Source organism: Aspergillus brunneoviolaceus (genome assembly GCF_003184695.1).
Source record: "Aspergillus brunneoviolaceus CBS 621.78 unplaced genomic scaffold BO95scaffold_29, whole genome shotgun sequence".
NCBI classification, from domain to species: domain Eukaryota; kingdom Fungi; phylum Ascomycota; class Eurotiomycetes; order Eurotiales; family Aspergillaceae; genus Aspergillus; species Aspergillus brunneoviolaceus.
In genome coordinates, this window is record NW_020290759.1 from 269,030 (window position 1) to 285,684 (window position 16,655).

Sequence of the window (16,655 nt, forward strand, 5' to 3'; positions counted from 1 at the left end):
TGGCTACAACCTGAAACCGGGGAAGCCGCGCGTGTTGACGGTCCCGCCGATTGAGGATTATCTAAGCCCGTGGTGCTGCCACTGAAGAATTTCTGCCTAGGTTTTCCCAATCGGCTTCCCGCTGCCCTGCTTTGCTTGCTTGCTTGTCAATCAATCGCCACATTTGAACCCGATCGTCTCACTCACTCACTAGGCTAAACAATTTTACAACATGCCAGGCAAGGAGATTCCAGATCGCTGCATGAATTGCCGCGAGGCGCAACCCGCCTTCATTCTGCGCAGCCGTCATGTCTGCCAGTAAGTCTTCTGGATCGCATCTGGTTTGGGAGTGGCGCCGCCCGCAGTGACTGACAGAAAGTGCCCCTCTTCTAGGGACTGCTATATACGCTTTGTCAAGTACAAGCCCTTCAAACGCACGGAGAACTATCGCCTTAGGAGGAATATGCCCCAGGATGGGCCCTGCAAACTCTTACTTCCTCTCTCCTACGGCCTGTCATCTACAGTCATGCTGCACATGTTGCATGAACAAGTCGAAACCATGCGACTCAAGCCGCATGGCCCCAAGGGATATGAGCTTCTCGTCCTAACCATCGATCCGTCAACCATAAACCCTTCGATTCCTCCGCACAATGAAGCCTTCAGTCTGGCCGAGAAGCGATTCCCTCACTGCTCCTTCACGACTGTTCCTTTCCACAGCATTTTTGATTACGACCCCAGCATTAGCGAAGTCATGTCACTGTATGCGCACGCGAATTTCGAGGATCAAACTTCATTGTCGAACCAGGAGCGCCTTGAAGCTTTTCGCTCGTCGATCACAAGCGCAACCTCCAAAGCGGACGTCGACAACATCCTTATCAATCGACTTATCGTCGCATTCGCAAAGAAAATGGAGTGCCGAGGCATAGTATGGGGAGATTCGGACAGCAAGTTGGCTGCCAAGACTCTTGCGAATGTTGCAAAGGGCCGCGGCTCCGCGGTGACCTGGCAGGTCTGCGATGGGATATCTCCATCCGGACTCGAGTACAACTTTCCTCTTCGGGACCTGTTCACTGTTGAATTGCGCAACTATGCTAGCTTCATCCCAGAACTTTCTGATCTCATTATTCCCCATCAAACGGTTTCGGAGAACACGCTCACGAAGAACCTGTCAATCGACGAGCTGATGGTTCGTTACGTGCTCACGCAGGGTGAGAAGTACCCTGGTGTGATGTTGAATGTGACCAGAACAGCAAGCAAACTACAGTCTCCCAGCGCTTCCCCGGCCGAACAGCAATGCAGCCTTTGCGGAGCTCTCATGTTCAAGACGAATGCGACATCACCACAGGCCACAGGCCAGCACTCGGACAGCTTATCTTCCCAGATATGCTATGCATGTGCTCGATCTCGACCTGATCTAAGCTGCTAAGAGTTGGCAGTGCAGACATTAAATATGATTGTGCGCGATATCTAACATTATACTAATCTTGCGAATATGGGATTTCAGTCTCTCTCTGTATCCTTCATGCGGGCTAGCACGCGGCTCATTCTCAGCGCCTAGCGGATCGCGTGTTGTCGACGACGCCTCTTTCGAGATCGTCATCGCCGGGGGCTGCGCCGCCAAACCATCTTCTCTGCGACCGATTCCTTTGTGGATGTCTTGCTGGTTCGGGCACCGCGGGACCGTCAGTCCTAGAGTGCTTCCTGCTCCGATGTCTCCTCGGTTCCTCTATGGCGCTCTTGTCGTATCGGTCGAATTCTTCGGGGAGACTGGCGTCTTCGGGTGCATCGTGTCTTCCGCCATGCTTTGAGAGCGCCTTGGCCCCTTTCTCTCGCAGATGCTTCTCTAGGAGCACGGCATTCCTTGTGTTGCACTTGTAGACGGCATCTGCGATGTCACCCACGAACGGCACAAGTCCTATGAAGAAATCGATCACCACATTGATCATCATCATCATGCGCAGGCTTGCCGGAAGACCTCCATCGATGCCCTCGCAGGTCCGAACGACCATCAAGGCGAGTGCTGCATCGGCAGCATCTCCGGCACTAGTGTACTCGGCGCGTTAGTTTCTGCCTGTCAGCTTCGGTGTCATCACCGAAAGGACTCACAAAGGAATTAGCCCAATCACACTTCCCCATCCAAACCTTATCCCGCACAAATTGAAAAGACTATAGTCTAGTCGATATGCTCTTCTCTTGACTTGCGTCAGGACTTTCTGGTCGTGGTCTGATAATCCCGGCGGTATCGCTTTCCGCCTCTTCTGTGTCTTTTTGCCAAAGGCTCGTCCTAGGCGGGAGGCGGGGACTTCTTCGAAGTATGGATCCTGCCAAGCCGCAAGCTTGTTAGCTCATGGGCTGTGATAGAGTTTTTGGTGCAAGTAGAGAAGGATATTTACCTCCTGGCCAAAGTGGTTTCTGGCCGTTTCGCCTAAGATCCTTTTGCCAACAAGCGATGCAATCTTAGTCGTCATATCTCGTGGTTGTTTCTTTTAATTTCCCAGAAAAGTCTGTGTAGGGGAGTCTTGGTTGCAAAACCTAGAAGGTCTGCCAGCAGAGGGTGTCTCGGGTTATTTGTGAATATTCTTTTATACAATGACCCGCACAGACACAATTTCGCTCTTGTGAAATTTTCCTCGACGTGCTATCATGCTCAGCTGAAGAAGGAGGTCAGCAGGTTTAAAAAGCTTGTTGTAACCAGTCATTGACTTCAACGTCGATCGACGCGAGGCACGAGCAACCTCCGACGTCATCGGCTGTTCTTCGACCCTGTTACGTAATCCCTTTGAATTGCACAACACGGCACTTGTCACCAGCCACACCACCACATGTCATACCGTGGTGTTACTGGGTAGCTGCGCCACAATATTGTGGCGTGTGACCGAATGGCGCGCCCCCCCTCTCCCGTCCGGGCATTATTGATCCCGTCTCGGACTTGTTGGTGCTTACCGAGCTCTCTTCCAACCTGATCAGGCCGTCGTCGGGTGTCGAGCTGAGAAGAGTCACCTTCCCTCTAGTCTATCCTTTATCATTTGCTTCCCTATTAGCTTCATTCCTGGTGATCAAGCCATTGATTCGCCTCTATTCCTGTTTCACTCACTCTCACCAAAGTACGCTTCAGGGGTGGCGCTCTGCCAAGGCACCCTTCCTTGAAGCTGCAGCCGCGCTGTGCTGTCCCCTCCACCTCTCTGTCTAGCGCTCTCTCCGATTCATCTGGAGAGCAATCTATCTATACTTACCTCTGCTGAGATGCTAAATCACGTTTTTCAGTATGACAGAAACAAAAATGCAGTTGGAAGACTGTGAGTTCGGCTGTGACGCGCGGTCTTCTGCGCCGCCTCTGACATGAGTGATGCTGACACGGTGGTTCCCCCCAGGGCTGGATGATTTATGTGTCCGCTTCATCATCAACCTACCACGTGAGGAACTTGAATCCGTTGAACGTATCTGTTTCCAAGTCGAAGAGGCACAATGGTTCTACGAGGACTTCATCCGGCCGCTCGATCCGGCTCTTCCGTCGTTATCCTTGAAAGCATTCGCCTTGCGCATCTTTCAGCACTGTCCTTTGATGTCGCAATGGTCGCACTATCACCACATCACCGCCTTCTCTGAGTTCTTGGCTTATAAAACCCGTGTACCCGTTCGCGGAGCCATCATGCTGAACCAGGACATGGACGAGGTGGTCCTAGTCAAAGGCTGGAAGAAAGGTGCTAACTGGAGTTTTCCGAGAGGCAAAATCAACAAGGGTGAGAAAGACATCGATTGTGCAATCCGTGAAGTCTACGAGGAGACAGGCTATGATATACGCGAGGCGGGGCTCGTTCCGGAAGAGAAGGACGCCAAATACATCGAGATCACCATGAGAGAACAGCACATGAGGCTGTACGTCTTCCGCGGAGTGCCACAGGATGCCCACTTCGAGCCTCGTACTCGGAAAGAGATCAGCAAGATCGAGTGGTACAAGCTATCGGAGTTGCCGACACTCAAGAAGAGCAAGCAGCAGGAGCAGGGGCTGGTTGTGGCTAATGCAAACAAGTTCTACATGGTCGCCCCTTTCATGCACCCGCTGAAGAAATGGATTGCTCAGCAGAAGAAAGCTGAGATTAAGTCGCACCCCGGAACCAGGCACCTTGTGCAGACTGAGGGAGAGCTGTCGATGGATGAGGCACCCCAGGCTGTCAATGGCTTCACGCCTAGCCAGCTTCCCGCCCAGCTGGCCACCCCGAGCGATTTGCCGGAACTCGCATCATCTCACGATGCTTCGTCTAATCTCAAGCGCCTTCTGAACATCAACGGCCTTGTTCCTGTCCAGGATAATCCTGCGAATGCAGCCGCCCCTGCAGATAACAGGACTATCACTTCGAAGTCCAATGCCTTGTTAGAACTCCTCAGGAGTGGCTCGTCGCAAGATGCTCTTCCGCATGCCTCTGGACCCGACAAGGCATTGCCGCCACTCGCTATTCCAGATGGTCTGCCACCAATGGGACCCCCTTACCCTGACACGGCCTCTTTCCCTGGATTCCCTCAGCAAGCTCAACATTTGCGAGGCCCTGTGCCCATGAATCCTGTGCAATTCCCGCAGACTCCAGTATCTCGTGCACCGGTCTTGAACATTGGTGTACCACCGCTTGCTCGACCAGCTCATGTGGGTCATGCAGGTGCACCACCTAGTCATCATGGAATGCCGCCGCTGTTTGAGCAGATGCTCTCGAATCCTCCAAGGTACGATCCTGTGCAAGCAAGCTTGCCCACGGCGCCGCAACCTGGCCCGGCTCCGTACCAACGAACGGGAGATCCCCAATTCTCTCATTCAGCCCATGCGCCAAATATCCAGGGAGCGACTGTGCCTCCTGCAAGCAAGCTTCCACCGCCAAAGCTTACGACCCACTCTCTTGCCTTGTTGAACGTGTTCAAAGACGACTCTCGCAGGACGCCCAAAACATCTAATGCGAGCCTAGTCCCACCTGCGGAGAAGGTTGCGCATCCTGGCAGGCGGCCCTCGCAGCACCAGGATCAACTCCTAGGTTTGCTGAGAGGGTCTTCTGTCCCTCCAACCCCGGGGCCAGCGGAATTGCCAGCCCAATCTGTCTCTCCGCCCAGGAAACAGATTCTGCAACGACCACGTGGGGAGCACAGCCCCGCCCGGCATCCGGCAGCTCATCGGAGAGTCCCATCGGCCACGAAAGACCTGCGGCAGTCTTCCGCAGTGCCCAGTCCTTTGTCAGGTATGCCTCAGCCTATGGCATCTTCCAAGCCCCCCCCTAAACGAGGAGTCAATGGATCGAATCGCCGAAACAAGAAACTCGAGCAGGCGCAAACGCTCGCGTCGCCTATTACGATATTGCCCAGGCCACAATCTGCAAAGAAGGAACCGGGCTCGCTGCCGGCATCCTCACAGTCATCCCGGGCTCCTTCGCGCAACCGTGCGGCAAAGTCAGGCACTGCGGAGTCGGCGAAACCATTCCAGCCTCAAATTCTCCGCCGCTCCGATAACCCGAACATTGTGGATCTGTTGCCCTTGAAAGCTCAGGTGAACGAGCAAGACCAGCAGCAAGCCGGCACTCAGCCTGCCATTCCCAGGCGGGAGTCGCAGCCTCAAGTGAACTTTGACCGCCGTCCAAGTCAGACGCCTGCCCAACGAGAAGCCTTGCTGTCCCTCTTCGGGAAAGCACCTGCGTCACCAGGAGTTTCACCTGCCGAGCTTAGCACATCAGCACCCAAGACCGCGGGTGCCTCTGGTGTCGTTAGCCCACTCACGCCATTGAACATTACTGCCGCGTCCCCGTTTGGAAGTGGAGCGGACGATGGCCAATTCTCTCTTTCGAGCCGGGTCGCTTCGCCTGATAACAAGGCATTCTTACTTGGTTTTCTTGAAGGTGTTGCCAAGGGCAAAAAATAACCTCACTCAGCTCACTGAACCCCGATGAGGGTTAGGATCGATTAGATAGTTTTAGGACTCAATTTAGCGACTGCCAACGTCAAAGATTTTGAGTTATTCTGCTGCTTAATATGAAACGTGCTTATTCTCCGATTGTAATCGACCACTGTCTGCAGTGTTAATCATGTATGATTCCCAATCAGTGATGATAACTGGCATGCGGGCCGTTCAGCTGCGTAATACCGCGGAATTATGTCATGGCTCTTGATTGTTTTGCCTCCCCATACCGCCTAATCCGCGGATATCAGCAGCCTACCGTATCTACACATTTCTAAGCCGAGCAAGGACCCCAAGTCAGCGTCACCTCGCAAAGAGAAGAATGATGTTGTGCAGTCCCTCACGCACCGTGTGCGCGCGCTGCATCAGCCGCGGCCGACACTTCTCCACGACCGTCCATCAAAGTGCTCAACCGCGCCGCGACCATGGGACTCCCGCTCCCCCGCCGGAAGCCGGCTATACTCGACTCACGAACAGAGGCCTCATCTCCGTGACGGGGCCCGACAGCACCTCATACCTGCAGGGCCTGGTCACCCAGAACATGGTCAAACAGAGCGCCGAGGGCAAGGGCTCGTACGTCGCATTCCTCAACTCGCAAGGCCGCATCCTGAACGACGCCTTCATCTACCCGGCTCCCGAGACCACCGGATCCTCCTCCGCCGACCCGGGCTGGCTCATCGAAGCGGACGCCGCCGAGCTCCCCGCGCTCTTGAAGCACCTCAAACGCCACAAACTCCGCGCCAAGCTGCAGCTGCGCGCACTCGACCCCACCGAACGCACCGTCTGGGCCTCGTGGAAGAGCCACAACATTCAGCACGGCGACGGCCGCTGGGCCGCACACAGCATGGGCGGTTCGGCCTCCGAGGAGGAGGGAGGAGCCGGATGGGGCGCTGCGGGCGCCAATATCACAGGCTGCGTGGACACCCGAGCCCCGGGATTCGGGCTGCGACTCGTCACGCCGGGCGACGCGGACCTGCGCACGCATCTCGCGCGCCAGCTCGAGGAGGCGGACGCCCAAGAAGCCAGCCTGAGGTCCTACACGGTGCGGCGCATGCTGCGCGGCGTCGCCGAGGGCCAGACGGAGATCCTGCGGGCCGCCTCGCTGCCCCTCGAATGCAATATGGACCTGGCCCAGGCCATCGATTTCCGGAAGGGCTGCTACGTCGGCCAGGAGCTGACCATCCGCACCCGCCACACCGGGGTGGTGCGCAAGCGGATCCTGCCGGTGCAGTTGTATGCCGATAGCTTACCGTCGGGAGTCACGGGGGGCCCGGTTTATGATCCCGCGGTGGACGAGGGGCTGCTGGCGCCCCCCGCCGGCGTGCAGGGTTTGGATATCTCCAGGGTCGGCCCGTCGAAGGGCCGCAGCGCTGGGAAGTTCCTGGCTAGCGTGGGGAATGTCGGACTGGCGCTGTGTCGGTTGGAGATGATGACGGATGTTGCTCTCTCGGCGGACGGGGCCGCGCAGTTTACCCCGGATCGGGAGTTCAAAATTAGCTGGGATGCGGCGGCGGTGGAGGGGGGTGGGTTAGAGGGGGCGGAGGGGGACAAGATTCGGACTGTCAAGGTTAAGGCGTTCGTGCCGCCGTGGACGAGGGAGTATATCGCTTCCGGCACGCAGCAGGCTCGTGCTCGGGATCCGATTCGCGAGGGCCAGAGGGCGAGGGAGCTTGCTGAGCGGTTGGCGGCGGAGGAGGAGGAGGAGGAAGAGGACGCTCGACTGCATGAGTAGTTCCACTTGTCCGTGGGTTTTAGATATACAGTAAGTGGATGTATGATAAAATGATCATGTGTAATTTAGATAGAAGGCTACTTCAAGCGGATCAACTTGTTTGTAAGGGTGTCGTAATTCTTTAGTATGGGTATCTCTATGCTACAGCAGGAAAACTTTCTATATACAACAAGACCAGGCGATTGCCGGGGTCCACCGACAGCGGCCGAGATGCGACCAACCTTAGGAGGCTTGGGCGGCCGCGGCCTCTGCAGCATCTGCGGCTTCGTCTTCCTTTCGCAGTTGCTCTTCCAGAGCTTTGCGTTCTTTCTCCCGCTGGGCGTTCCGCAATCGCATCAAGGTCAACTCTTCCAGACTCGGGGCACTCGATCCGTTGGGAGCGCCAGCGGTAGGGGCAGGCTTCGGGGAGCTGGCGGCCGCGGAGGCAAAGGAACCGAAGGAGGGCGCCTTTGCGGGACCTTTGGCAGCACTGGCAGTGCCTGCCGCTTTCAATCCGGCGAAGTTGAACGACGGTTTGGGGGTTGCTGCTGGTGTAGGAGCGCTGTCTGCTGCTGAGCCGGGAGCGGACGATGAGGTGCCGTTCGAAGCCTCCACGCCGAGCTCAGGCTGAGCGCCCGATGCCCAGAAGACCGACTCAACGACCGACCAGTCACTGCCGGCATCGTTGCTTGCTTTCTTCTTCTCACCATCCAGAACAGCAGCGTGAGCGCTGACAATGGAGGCGAAGATGACCACCCCGGTCGCGACGGTCTTCTTCTCGCGCTTGTCGCCCAGCCGCTGCCTCTTGTCCTTGAGAAGCAGCACATTCTCGACCTTGCCAAACGGCGCAAAGAGCGCCCTCAAGCGCTCCGCATCCAGATCCAAGCCGCGGCCCTCACGCACCCAACGCACCTTCACCCCGCGCTCCAGCTCGGGGACATTCGTGCCCCCGCCTTCCCGCGACCGGTCGACCTTCTGCGAGCTCCGATCGGCCGCCTTCCTAGTTTCCTCCTCCTCCAGCCGCATCAGCTTCTCCTCCTCCTCCATCTCCAGCTTGATCTTCTCCTCTGCCTCGCGTCGCCTGCGCCGCCCATCCTCCGCAATCCGATCGATCTCCCTCTGCAACTTTGCTTCTGCATCATCATCCCCATCCGCCGTCGTCCCCATCCACGACCTCTTCACCCCCCGCTGCTGCTGCTGCTGCTGCTGCCCTGCGGCGCCCGCGCGCTCCCTCGCCTCCAGATCCTCGCGCATCTTCCGCTTGGCCGAATCCATCATCTCGCGCTCGCGCTGCTTGCGCTGGCGCGCCTCGCGCGCGTTGTCGTAGAGCTGCCGCACGGCCGGGTCGGAGAGGACATCGTAGGCGATCTGCAGGAGGTGGAACTTGTCGATGTCGGCCGGCGTCGGGTTGGCGATCTTGTCCGGGTGGTACTTCAGGGCGGTGCGGCGGTAGGCGCGTCGGATCTCGGTCTCGGCTGCCGCCGGGGAGATGTCCAGGAGCGCGTAGAAGTCCTCGGTTGAGGCCGCGTGGGCTTTGAGGTCGTCCTTGGAGGAGGACATTGTGGTGGTTTGGTTTTTTTGGCGGGAAAAGTGAGAGGTAGTGAGGTTTAGAGAGAGTGTAAGTGTAGAAGATCAAAGTTGAGTGAAAGGGTAGGTAGGTAGGTAGGGTGCGACGGATTGTTGCGCGTCGTCGGGCGTGAGGAGCCGCTGGTTGGAGGTGGTTGAAGGTTGGAGAAGGAAAGATGATGGTCGATTGTTTGGCGGAGCGGAAGTCGTTGGCGGTGGCGGAAAGTCAAGCTGCCATTAGTTAGTAGTTAATGCTATCAGCTTGCTCCGCGATACATACCTACCTAGTTGTATCTTAAGCGTCACATGGTCTTGGTAAACAGCTTTCTCAGTCAACTCTTGTCGTCCTTTGGCTGTCAGAATTGCTCCACTGACTGATTGTACTTGCGTCCCATCCACTCGAGTCGTTACAAGGTTTGTATCGTCTTTAGTATGTTCTTTTTGTTACGGTTGCACGGTTATATGTTGTCGGGTATGCTACCGGAAGTCCGCAGTGCAGGAGACTCGTCCAGAGCCTCCAAATTACTCGTGGTGATAAGGAGGGTTTAATGAATTTGAATTACATACTTGAAGCTAGAGGAGGTCTTGCTTGTCAATCCTTCAGTGCTGAGGTACCTTCTCGTGATTACCTCTCTGGGTAAAATGCTGCATGCCCGGCTCCTTCCTGTTCCAGATGTTCTGCTCGACCGGCGCGATGCTTCAGACTACAAGCATTCGACATGATCGTTTTCTACCATATAAAATGCCGTCCACCTATACATCCAATCTATAGAGGAGCGCGCATATGCTCTCTCATCTGCTCTGAGATACTCGCCGTTCAGCAGCTCTAGTTTTGCTCTCCAGAATGGCTGACAGCACTATACCATCACCTTCGCAGTTGGCGCTCGCGCTGGCCCTCGTCAAACACAAGCCAGTCGGAACCACCATGAAAGGTAGCCATAGATGTTCCCTGGTTGAGTCAGCGATATGAGGTGTACTAAGCAACAATTAGATTACTTTACTCGCATACGACAATTCATCAAAGCAGGGACGCCGACAGACCGGCCCACAAGCCGAGATCAGTTCTTCGACAGTGTCGCATTCTGGCAAAAAGCATACGAGAAATCCGAGGCCGAACAGAGCAAACTCCTTGACCGGATATATGAGCTGGAACAACGTAGCGAAGTGCTTACCGCCAAATTGCATGGCTCGAATGCTGTCCCCAAAGACTTGGTACAAGGATCCACGAAGCGGAAGGCAACCTTAGATGCTAGTATGGCTGGCACTACTACTTCAAGGAAAAAGTCCAAACAACAGACACAGACACAGAGCAGAGCTAGCATGCTGACTGAGAATCTCTCCAATGGGCTGGACGGTCAGCTACCTGAATATCTTGAAGAGCGTAAGCCTACTCCTGTCATACCGTTGAGAAAAGATTCCGGAAGCTGAGAAAGATTCGTGCAGCTACAGCATCATTTATGAGGAGGTTCTACGCTCTGCAGAAGATGCTGCAGCGAAGTCCCAATACTCCAGCTATTGTGCTTGCTGCAGGTGAACTGTGCTCCGTCGCAGAAAACGATATACTCCGTGCAGTCCAACGGCAAGCTGGTTCCAGTTCAGAAGGGAGAGATGCGTCCGTTGTCAAGAATCCAAGTGTATCAGCGATTTTGAACAGCATATACAGCGCCCACCAGCTACTGCTGAGAGCATTGAAGAAGGTCCCTTCAAATGAATCAGCATTGCAAGGCCGTGGCCAGATCATTTTCCACATTGTCCGACTGTCTGAGACAGTTATCAAAGCGTTGGGTACCCATTGCCGATTCAATGCTAAGCAGCAACTTTCAACTGTGGCCTCAGCGACCAAAACAAGGTCCTCTGCGAGGTTGAAAAGGTCTAAGACAGGGCATTCGAACGATGAGATACCATCAAGCACGAACGATGAGGTTGCCCAGCTGATGAGTCTGCTACTTTGCAGAATGGCTCTTTCATTGGATAGAAATTGCTCAAAGACCTCAGACCTACGAAACGGTTTCAGCTACGTGTTGCTCAGTCGTGTTGGCGAGTTACTTTGTTTGTTCGTCTTCAAAGACCTCCATCTACGATCCGATCTGGAAGGAGACCCTACTACTAATCTGTCACTCCCACATGGCCTGAAGGATGCGCAGCTTGACGAGGAATCCGTCCTAGCTGCCGAGATAGAGGCCAAACATCTCATTTCACCCCTTGAAAGATTGCTCACCGTACTGAACCCACCGTTGTTGCCTGAGGATCTCAACTGTGCGGTAGGAATCAAAGGAAGGCTACAAAGCACTCTTCTGCAAGCGGTATTTGGTCAAGACTCAAGATTCGGCGAAGCTTTGCGCCCTCTCCGCCATGACGATACTTTGACCATCTCCCTCAACACGACGCCTCTCCCTGAGCAATCTGTATCGGAATGGTTTGTTCAGGAAACTTGGAGACTTCTCGGTTGGGACTTGGTGGCAGGTTCATCATTGGGTGGATAATGTCCCTGGTGTGGACTGTAGGATCCACCCCTGCTGTCAGGTACCCAAGGTAACATACAGCTACTATATCTTACGCAATATAGCTTGTGGCACATATAGATACTGACTCAAGACGCACGTATACATATTCAGATTATTTGAAATATTCCAGGTAAAAGAAAACCCCATTTCATTGCTGCAGAGATGTTTGAAACTCATTTTAACTTCAGAATGCGAGCCGCGTTCTCTCCCAAGACCCCTGCAACGGTCTCACCCTCCCCTTCGAAGGCAGCATGGATAGCCTTATAGTTCGTGGTTACGCTCGGCCATTCCTCGTCATCCTTGCCAAGCGGGGGGAAGAACGGATGATCAGTTCCTGTTCAAAGTCAGCAACGATGAGTGACCTGCGAATCTTTCAGGATCCATACCGAAGAGTAGACGATCCGCACCACCAGCGGCAGTTACCGCGGCTTTCAAGCCCGCGGTACCGTAGACCACCGCATCCAGATAAATGTTGGTATTGAGAACATCCCAGACACTTCTTTGCGGACCGGGCACATCGCCTCCGTTCGCCACGAACTTGCGCTCATGCAGGATGCAGCTCTCGATGCGCCCCGCAAGGAAGGGCAGCGTGCCGCCGGAGTGTGCCAACAGGATCTTTAGCCCGGGGAACCGATCGAAAACCCCGGCTAGAAACATCCGCGTCACGGCGATGGTCGTCTCCAGCGGGAACCCCAGGGCGAGGGGCAGGACATGGCCGTAGCGGTTGATCGCCTCGGGGCCGCCGAAGGCCTCGTCGGGGAGTCCGTAGTGCGGATGCAGAAACAGGAGGGAGTCGGTCTCCTGCAACGCCTTCCACACGGGGTCGAGTCGGCTATCATCCAGCCCCTTTCCCAAGCCGGTCGTGCCCATGATCACGCCCCGCAGATGCGGCAGGGTCTTCAGTCGTCGAATCTCCCGGACGACCACCTCCGCGCTCGGCGCACTGAGCGGCAGCGCCCCGAAGGCATACAGCGTCTCCTTCTCGTGCAGCGCCCGCGTGTTCTCCGGGTCCGCGGCGCGGTTCACCCCCGCGCAGGTCGCCTCCAGGTCGTCGTTGATCCGCTCCGCCCACGTCTGCGCCTCCTCGGGCGCCAGGAAATCCAGCCACGGGTTGGCCAGCGAGATCACGCTGCTGTTGATGCCGTGGCGGCGCATGAAGGCTAGCTTGACCTCGATGTTCGAGTAGGATGCGTCCACGGGTCGGCCGCGCTGGTCCAGCGGGATGGAGGCGTCGTCGTCTGAGGACAGGATGATCAGCCGCGGCGGAGCGTTGGCGTCCGCCGGGTCGTGCACGTACGGTACCGTTTTGCGAGCGCGGAGCATTTGCATGTACGCGGGTGGGTAGACGTGCGTGTGGATGTCGACGATGAGAGGCGCCATGTTTATGTTTGTGTGCAGGCTGGTCGAGCTGGGGGTTGAGTTGGATGGAGTCAGTAGTGGTTGGTTAGAAGGGGAGATTGGAAGTAATGGCTGGCAATGGGGGGTGGGATGGAGGGGTAGAGGTGCAAAAGTGAGGGGAAAGACGCACATGGCTAAGTTGATACCTCAGGGCAGTTGAATACCTCATCCTGCATGAAGATGACTTATCAGATACTGCAGCCAGCAGCCAGCAATCATCGCCTTGATCTCTCCTGCAATAGTAATCTGTTCAATCTGTTCAGAGGATTGATTATCGTGTGTCTGTACTTTAGCACGCACTTCAGATCTCAGGGACTATCTATCTATCTTATCTTGGAATTAAGCACATACTTATCTCCATATCGCACCCCTCTCTCCCTCCCACGATCAACTGTCAGGCCTTATCTTTCCCCCGCCCATTTCCACCAAGTTGTAGGGGACTGCTTGTGTACAGTGCAGTGACCCCCGATATGGTTTCCCCATGTGGTGCCATGCAGGCTCAGGCCCATTCATTCATTGTTTCTTTGCTCCTGCAGTGCTCTCCGCCCCCTCCCTTCCTTGGTTCTGCGAGCGGATAAGAACAGTAGTGATCTCACTGCTTCCCTCCGCATGACTTTCGTGTTCACCCGCCACGTCTTCTGCGATATCTACACCCGATATTAAACGATTCATACTCGACCTGCCTACATTGCTAACGCATCTATCTCTCTCTCAGCTGAAATCTCCTAGGAACTCTACGTGTGCGATCAGGATGGAAGGTAACCTGCCGCAACAGCAGTGCCACCCTGTAACCACGGCCATCGAGAAAGATGACCTCGTGATTCCAGTGAGTAGCCACTTGCTTTCTTTCCTTGAGGATTCCTTGCGCAACGAGTATGTGGGCCTCAGGTACATTAATCCTCGCTGACGGAGGGTCGCCCATTTCCTTTGTATTTGTAGATCATCGACTTCGGGCCCTTCCTGCACGGGACCCCCGCCGACAAACATGAAGTCGCCATGTCGGTCGTGCACGCCTTCAAGACCTCCGGGTTCCTCTATCTCAGCAATCATGGCGTGCCCCCATCCGTGGTTAGCCACGTCTTTGGCACCTCCGCCCGGTTCTTCGCGCGGCCCCAGGATCAGAAAGACAGCCTGTGCTGGACGACCCCACAAGCGAACCGTGGGTACGTGAAGACGGGCCAAGAGAAGCTCAGCACCGTGGAGGAGGTCGACGATGACGTCGCCGCCGCGTCGCGCAGCAGCATCCCCGACCTCAAAGAGACGATGGAGATCGGCCGGGAAGGCGTGGAGGGGCTCCCGAATCGCTGGCCCGAGCATCTCGACGACCAGGGGAAGGAGTTCAAGGCGGTGATGCTGTCGTTCTTCGAGATGTGCAAGGCGCTGCACACCGAGGTCATGCGGGCCATCGCGCTGGGCATGCACCTGCCGGAGCACTACTTCGACCCGTTCGTCGACGCCGGCGACAACAACCTCCGCCTGCTGCACTACCCGGCCGTCGACAAGCGCGTCTTCCGCCACAACCCCCTGCAGGTCCGCGCCGGCGAGCACAGCGACTACGGCTCCATCACCCTGCTCTTCCAGGACGGCCGCGGCGGCCTCCAGGTCCGCAGCCCCCGCGGCACCTTCGTCGACGCCACCCCCATCGCCGATACCGTGGTCGTCAACGCCGGTGACCTGCTGGCCCGCTGGTCCAATGACACGATCAAGAGCACGAGGCATCGCGTCGTCGAGCCTCCCAAGGCCGTCGACGAAGACGAGAATGACGACGAGGACGGCTCCGGCGTGTATCCGGACCGTTACAGCATCGCGTACTTCTGCAACCCCAATAATGACCAGATGATCGAGGCCATCCCCGGAACCTACGGAGAGGATGTCCGCCCGCTCAAGTACTCTGGGATCACCGCTGGGGACTACCTCGTGCAGCGACTGACCGCAACCTACTAATATTTCTCCTCATGATGACACTGGGCGTTCGGAAGGAGTATTGGATCTTTGGCTTTCCCATCAGTTTTGACATCGTAACACCGTGAAGCAGGATGATAAATACCGCATCGTTGCATTGGACGTTTTGAACGGAAGCTTTGTTATTGAGGGCTTGTATTCGAGAGCTCGCTTGGCATTCATTCTATTTCTAAGATCTAGCATTTCATCTCATAGTATCTACGCGAAAGTCTTCGTCTATGTGCAATAGCCGCCTCTCCCCTACTACTAATATGTGCATGGAACCGCGCTCACTCTGCCTCCGTCGGTTATCGTGATGTTGCCGTTGAGATATGCGCCTGACGGGCCGGCCATCCACAGAATCAAACTGGCCATATCCTGTTCGCTGCCTGCACGTGTAAGGGGGATCATGTCGCGGGGGAAAGAGCCGTCGGAGATTCCCTTGTCGCCGTCCTGGAAGTTCTTGGTCGACATCTCCGAGAGATACAGTCCCGGCGCAATGCCATTCACCCGGATGTCGTACGACGATAGCGTGGTGGCGAGGACCTTGATCAGCTGGTTCGTCGACGCCTTGGAGAGGTTGTAGGCGACGCTGAACGGCACCCGACGGTTGAAGCCCGCGATCGAGCTGGTGATGATGACCTGGGCGGTTGGGGCCGACGCCTTGTTCTTCTGCGGCGCCGGGCGGCGCTGGTTGGCCGCCTCCAGCAGCGGCAGGAAAGCGAGGACTGTAAAATAGGCGCCCGTGACGTTGACCTCGAACACCTTCGAGAACTCCTCCATGGACGCGGACCACAGCTGGTCGCGCACCTCGGATAGGCTGGGAGCTGATCCGTCCGGCTTGGGCCCGGGCGGGCGGTTCACCGGACCCATGATCCCGCTGTTCGCGATCAGCAGATCAACATGACCCGTCTGCGCGGCAATGGCCTCGTAGGCCCCCTGGAGGGACTCCTTGGACGAGATGTCGGCCTGGATGGGGACGATGGCCTCCGGCTTGGAGCTCTGGGCCGCCGTCTCCTGCAGGGCCTCTGAGCGGCGACCGATGATGAAGACCTTGGATGCGCCGTTCTCGGCAAGCGTGAGAGCCATGATCCGGCCCAATCCTAGCAGGAGAAGGAGAATAGCACCGGTGAGTGGCAACGTCCTAGACACATCCTTCCTAGGGGCACATGCGGAGGAGCTGGAGGGGACTCACCACTACCACCCCCCGTGATGACGGCCACTAGGCCCTCGACGGAGAATAACTCCGCAACTCGAAGATGGGACATGTTGCAGTGACTGGATTCTGGGAGATAGCAATTGGTAGTACAACTGGCTGGCTGGTTGCGAAAGGGGTTGCAGAAGTAGTGGACAGTGAGTGAGGTGAGTAAAGACACATACCAAAGACGATGCGGGGTAAGTTGTCAGTTACTCCTAGGAGCTGGAGTTGTTCTCGGCCGGATCCGATCACGTCACACAGCCTATTGTTCCTAGCGATCGTTCATTGTCCTTCTGCCGTTTGCAACCATCGGCATCGATGCCATTGTCGAACCACAACTGCTCAGCTGGCCATGGACTCCCCAGTCCTGAGCCGTGGGCTGTCAGGAACAGCCTTGGCGGGGAGAAGGACAAGCAAAAAAAAAAAAAA

At 56.1% G+C, this 16,655-nt stretch overlaps 8 protein-coding genes across 8 annotated transcripts; 4 read left to right on the forward strand and 4 right to left on the reverse strand.

Moving 5' to 3' along the window:
- Positions 1-153: 153 nt before the first annotated feature.
- On the forward strand, positions 154-1,405 carry BO95DRAFT_387990 (uncharacterized protein; the record flags this gene model as incomplete). The annotated part of the gene is made up of 2 exons (XM_025583547.1): positions 154-297; positions 373-1,405. The coding sequence occupies exons 1-2, from the start codon at positions 212-214 to the stop codon at positions 1,403-1,405; spliced, it is 1,119 nt and encodes a 372-aa protein (XP_025442881.1). The 5' UTR covers positions 154-211.
- Positions 1,406-1,526: 121 nt separating this feature from the next.
- On the reverse strand, positions 1,527-2,447 carry BO95DRAFT_361550 (DUF4112 domain-containing protein; the record flags this gene model as incomplete). The annotated part of the gene is made up of 3 exons (XM_025582529.1): positions 1,527-2,022; positions 2,086-2,300; positions 2,373-2,447. The coding sequence occupies 3 exons, from the start codon at positions 2,445-2,447 to the stop codon at positions 1,527-1,529; spliced, it is 786 nt and encodes a 261-aa protein (XP_025442882.1).
- Positions 2,448-2,938: 491 nt separating this feature from the next.
- On the forward strand, positions 2,939-7,747 carry BO95DRAFT_473118 (decapping enzyme complex catalytic subunit DCP2). Its single transcript, XM_025589701.1, has 3 exons — positions 2,939-3,275; positions 3,351-5,757; positions 6,245-7,747. The coding sequence occupies exons 1-3, from the start codon at positions 3,245-3,247 to the stop codon at positions 7,638-7,640; spliced, it is 3,834 nt and encodes a 1,277-aa protein (XP_025442883.1). The 5' UTR covers positions 2,939-3,244; the 3' UTR covers positions 7,641-7,747.
- BO95DRAFT_442238 (putative cell cycle control protein (Cwf23)) lies at positions 7,748-9,361 on the reverse strand. Its single transcript, XM_025586379.1, has one exon. The coding sequence runs from the start codon at positions 9,177-9,179 to the stop codon at positions 7,863-7,865; it is 1,317 nt and encodes a 438-aa protein (XP_025442884.1). The 5' UTR covers positions 9,180-9,361; the 3' UTR covers positions 7,748-7,862.
- A 668-nt stretch (positions 9,362-10,029) lies between these two features.
- BO95DRAFT_463133 (uncharacterized protein) lies at positions 10,030-11,668 on the forward strand (the record flags this gene model as incomplete). The annotated part of the gene is made up of 3 exons (XM_025588967.1): positions 10,030-10,117; positions 10,177-10,566; positions 10,629-11,668. 3 exons carry the CDS (start codon positions 10,030-10,032, stop codon positions 11,666-11,668), a joined length of 1,518 nt encoding a protein of 505 aa, XP_025442885.1.
- Positions 11,669-11,862: 194 nt separating this feature from the next.
- On the reverse strand, positions 11,863-13,069 carry BO95DRAFT_452714 (amidohydrolase family protein; the record flags this gene model as incomplete). The annotated part of the gene is made up of 2 exons (XM_025588167.1): positions 11,863-12,023; positions 12,076-13,069. The coding sequence occupies 2 exons, from the start codon at positions 13,067-13,069 to the stop codon at positions 11,863-11,865; spliced, it is 1,155 nt and encodes a 384-aa protein (XP_025442886.1).
- A 394-nt stretch (positions 13,070-13,463) lies between these two features.
- BO95DRAFT_481736 (isopenicillin N synthase family dioxygenase) lies at positions 13,464-15,031 on the forward strand (the record flags this gene model as incomplete). Its single annotated transcript, XM_025590219.1, has 2 exons — positions 13,464-13,913; positions 14,027-15,031. Exons 1-2 carry the CDS (start codon positions 13,839-13,841, stop codon positions 15,029-15,031), a joined length of 1,080 nt encoding a protein of 359 aa, XP_025442887.1. The 5' UTR covers positions 13,464-13,838.
- A 144-nt stretch (positions 15,032-15,175) lies between these two features.
- Positions 15,176-16,362, reverse strand: BO95DRAFT_442239 (SDR family oxidoreductase). The gene has a single exon (XM_025586380.1). The coding sequence runs from the start codon at positions 16,115-16,117 to the stop codon at positions 15,296-15,298; it is 822 nt and encodes a 273-aa protein (XP_025442888.1). The 5' UTR covers positions 16,118-16,362; the 3' UTR covers positions 15,176-15,295.
- Between the last annotated feature and the right edge of the window lie 293 nt (positions 16,363-16,655).

Excerpts from the sequence above, each read along its gene's own strand:
- BO95DRAFT_473118 (XM_025589701.1), top strand. The coding sequence starts at position 3,245 with ATGACAGAAACAAAAATGCAGTTGGAAGACT. Across the intron at positions 3,276-3,350 it reads AAAAATGCAGTTGGAAGACT|GGCTGGATGATTTATGTGTC; the intron begins GTGAGTTCGGCT and ends GGTTCCCCCCAG. Across the intron at positions 5,758-6,244 it reads AACATTACTGCCGCGTCCCC|TCCCTCACGCACCGTGTGCG; the intron begins GTTTGGAAGTGG and ends GATGTTGTGCAG.
- BO95DRAFT_442238 (XM_025586379.1), bottom strand. The coding sequence starts at position 9,179 with ATGTCCTCCTCCAAGGACGACCTCAAAGCCCACGCGGCCTCAACCGAG.
- BO95DRAFT_442239 (XM_025586380.1), bottom strand. The coding sequence starts at position 16,117 with ATGGCTCTCACGCTTGCCGAGAACGGCGCATCCAAGGTCTTCATCATC.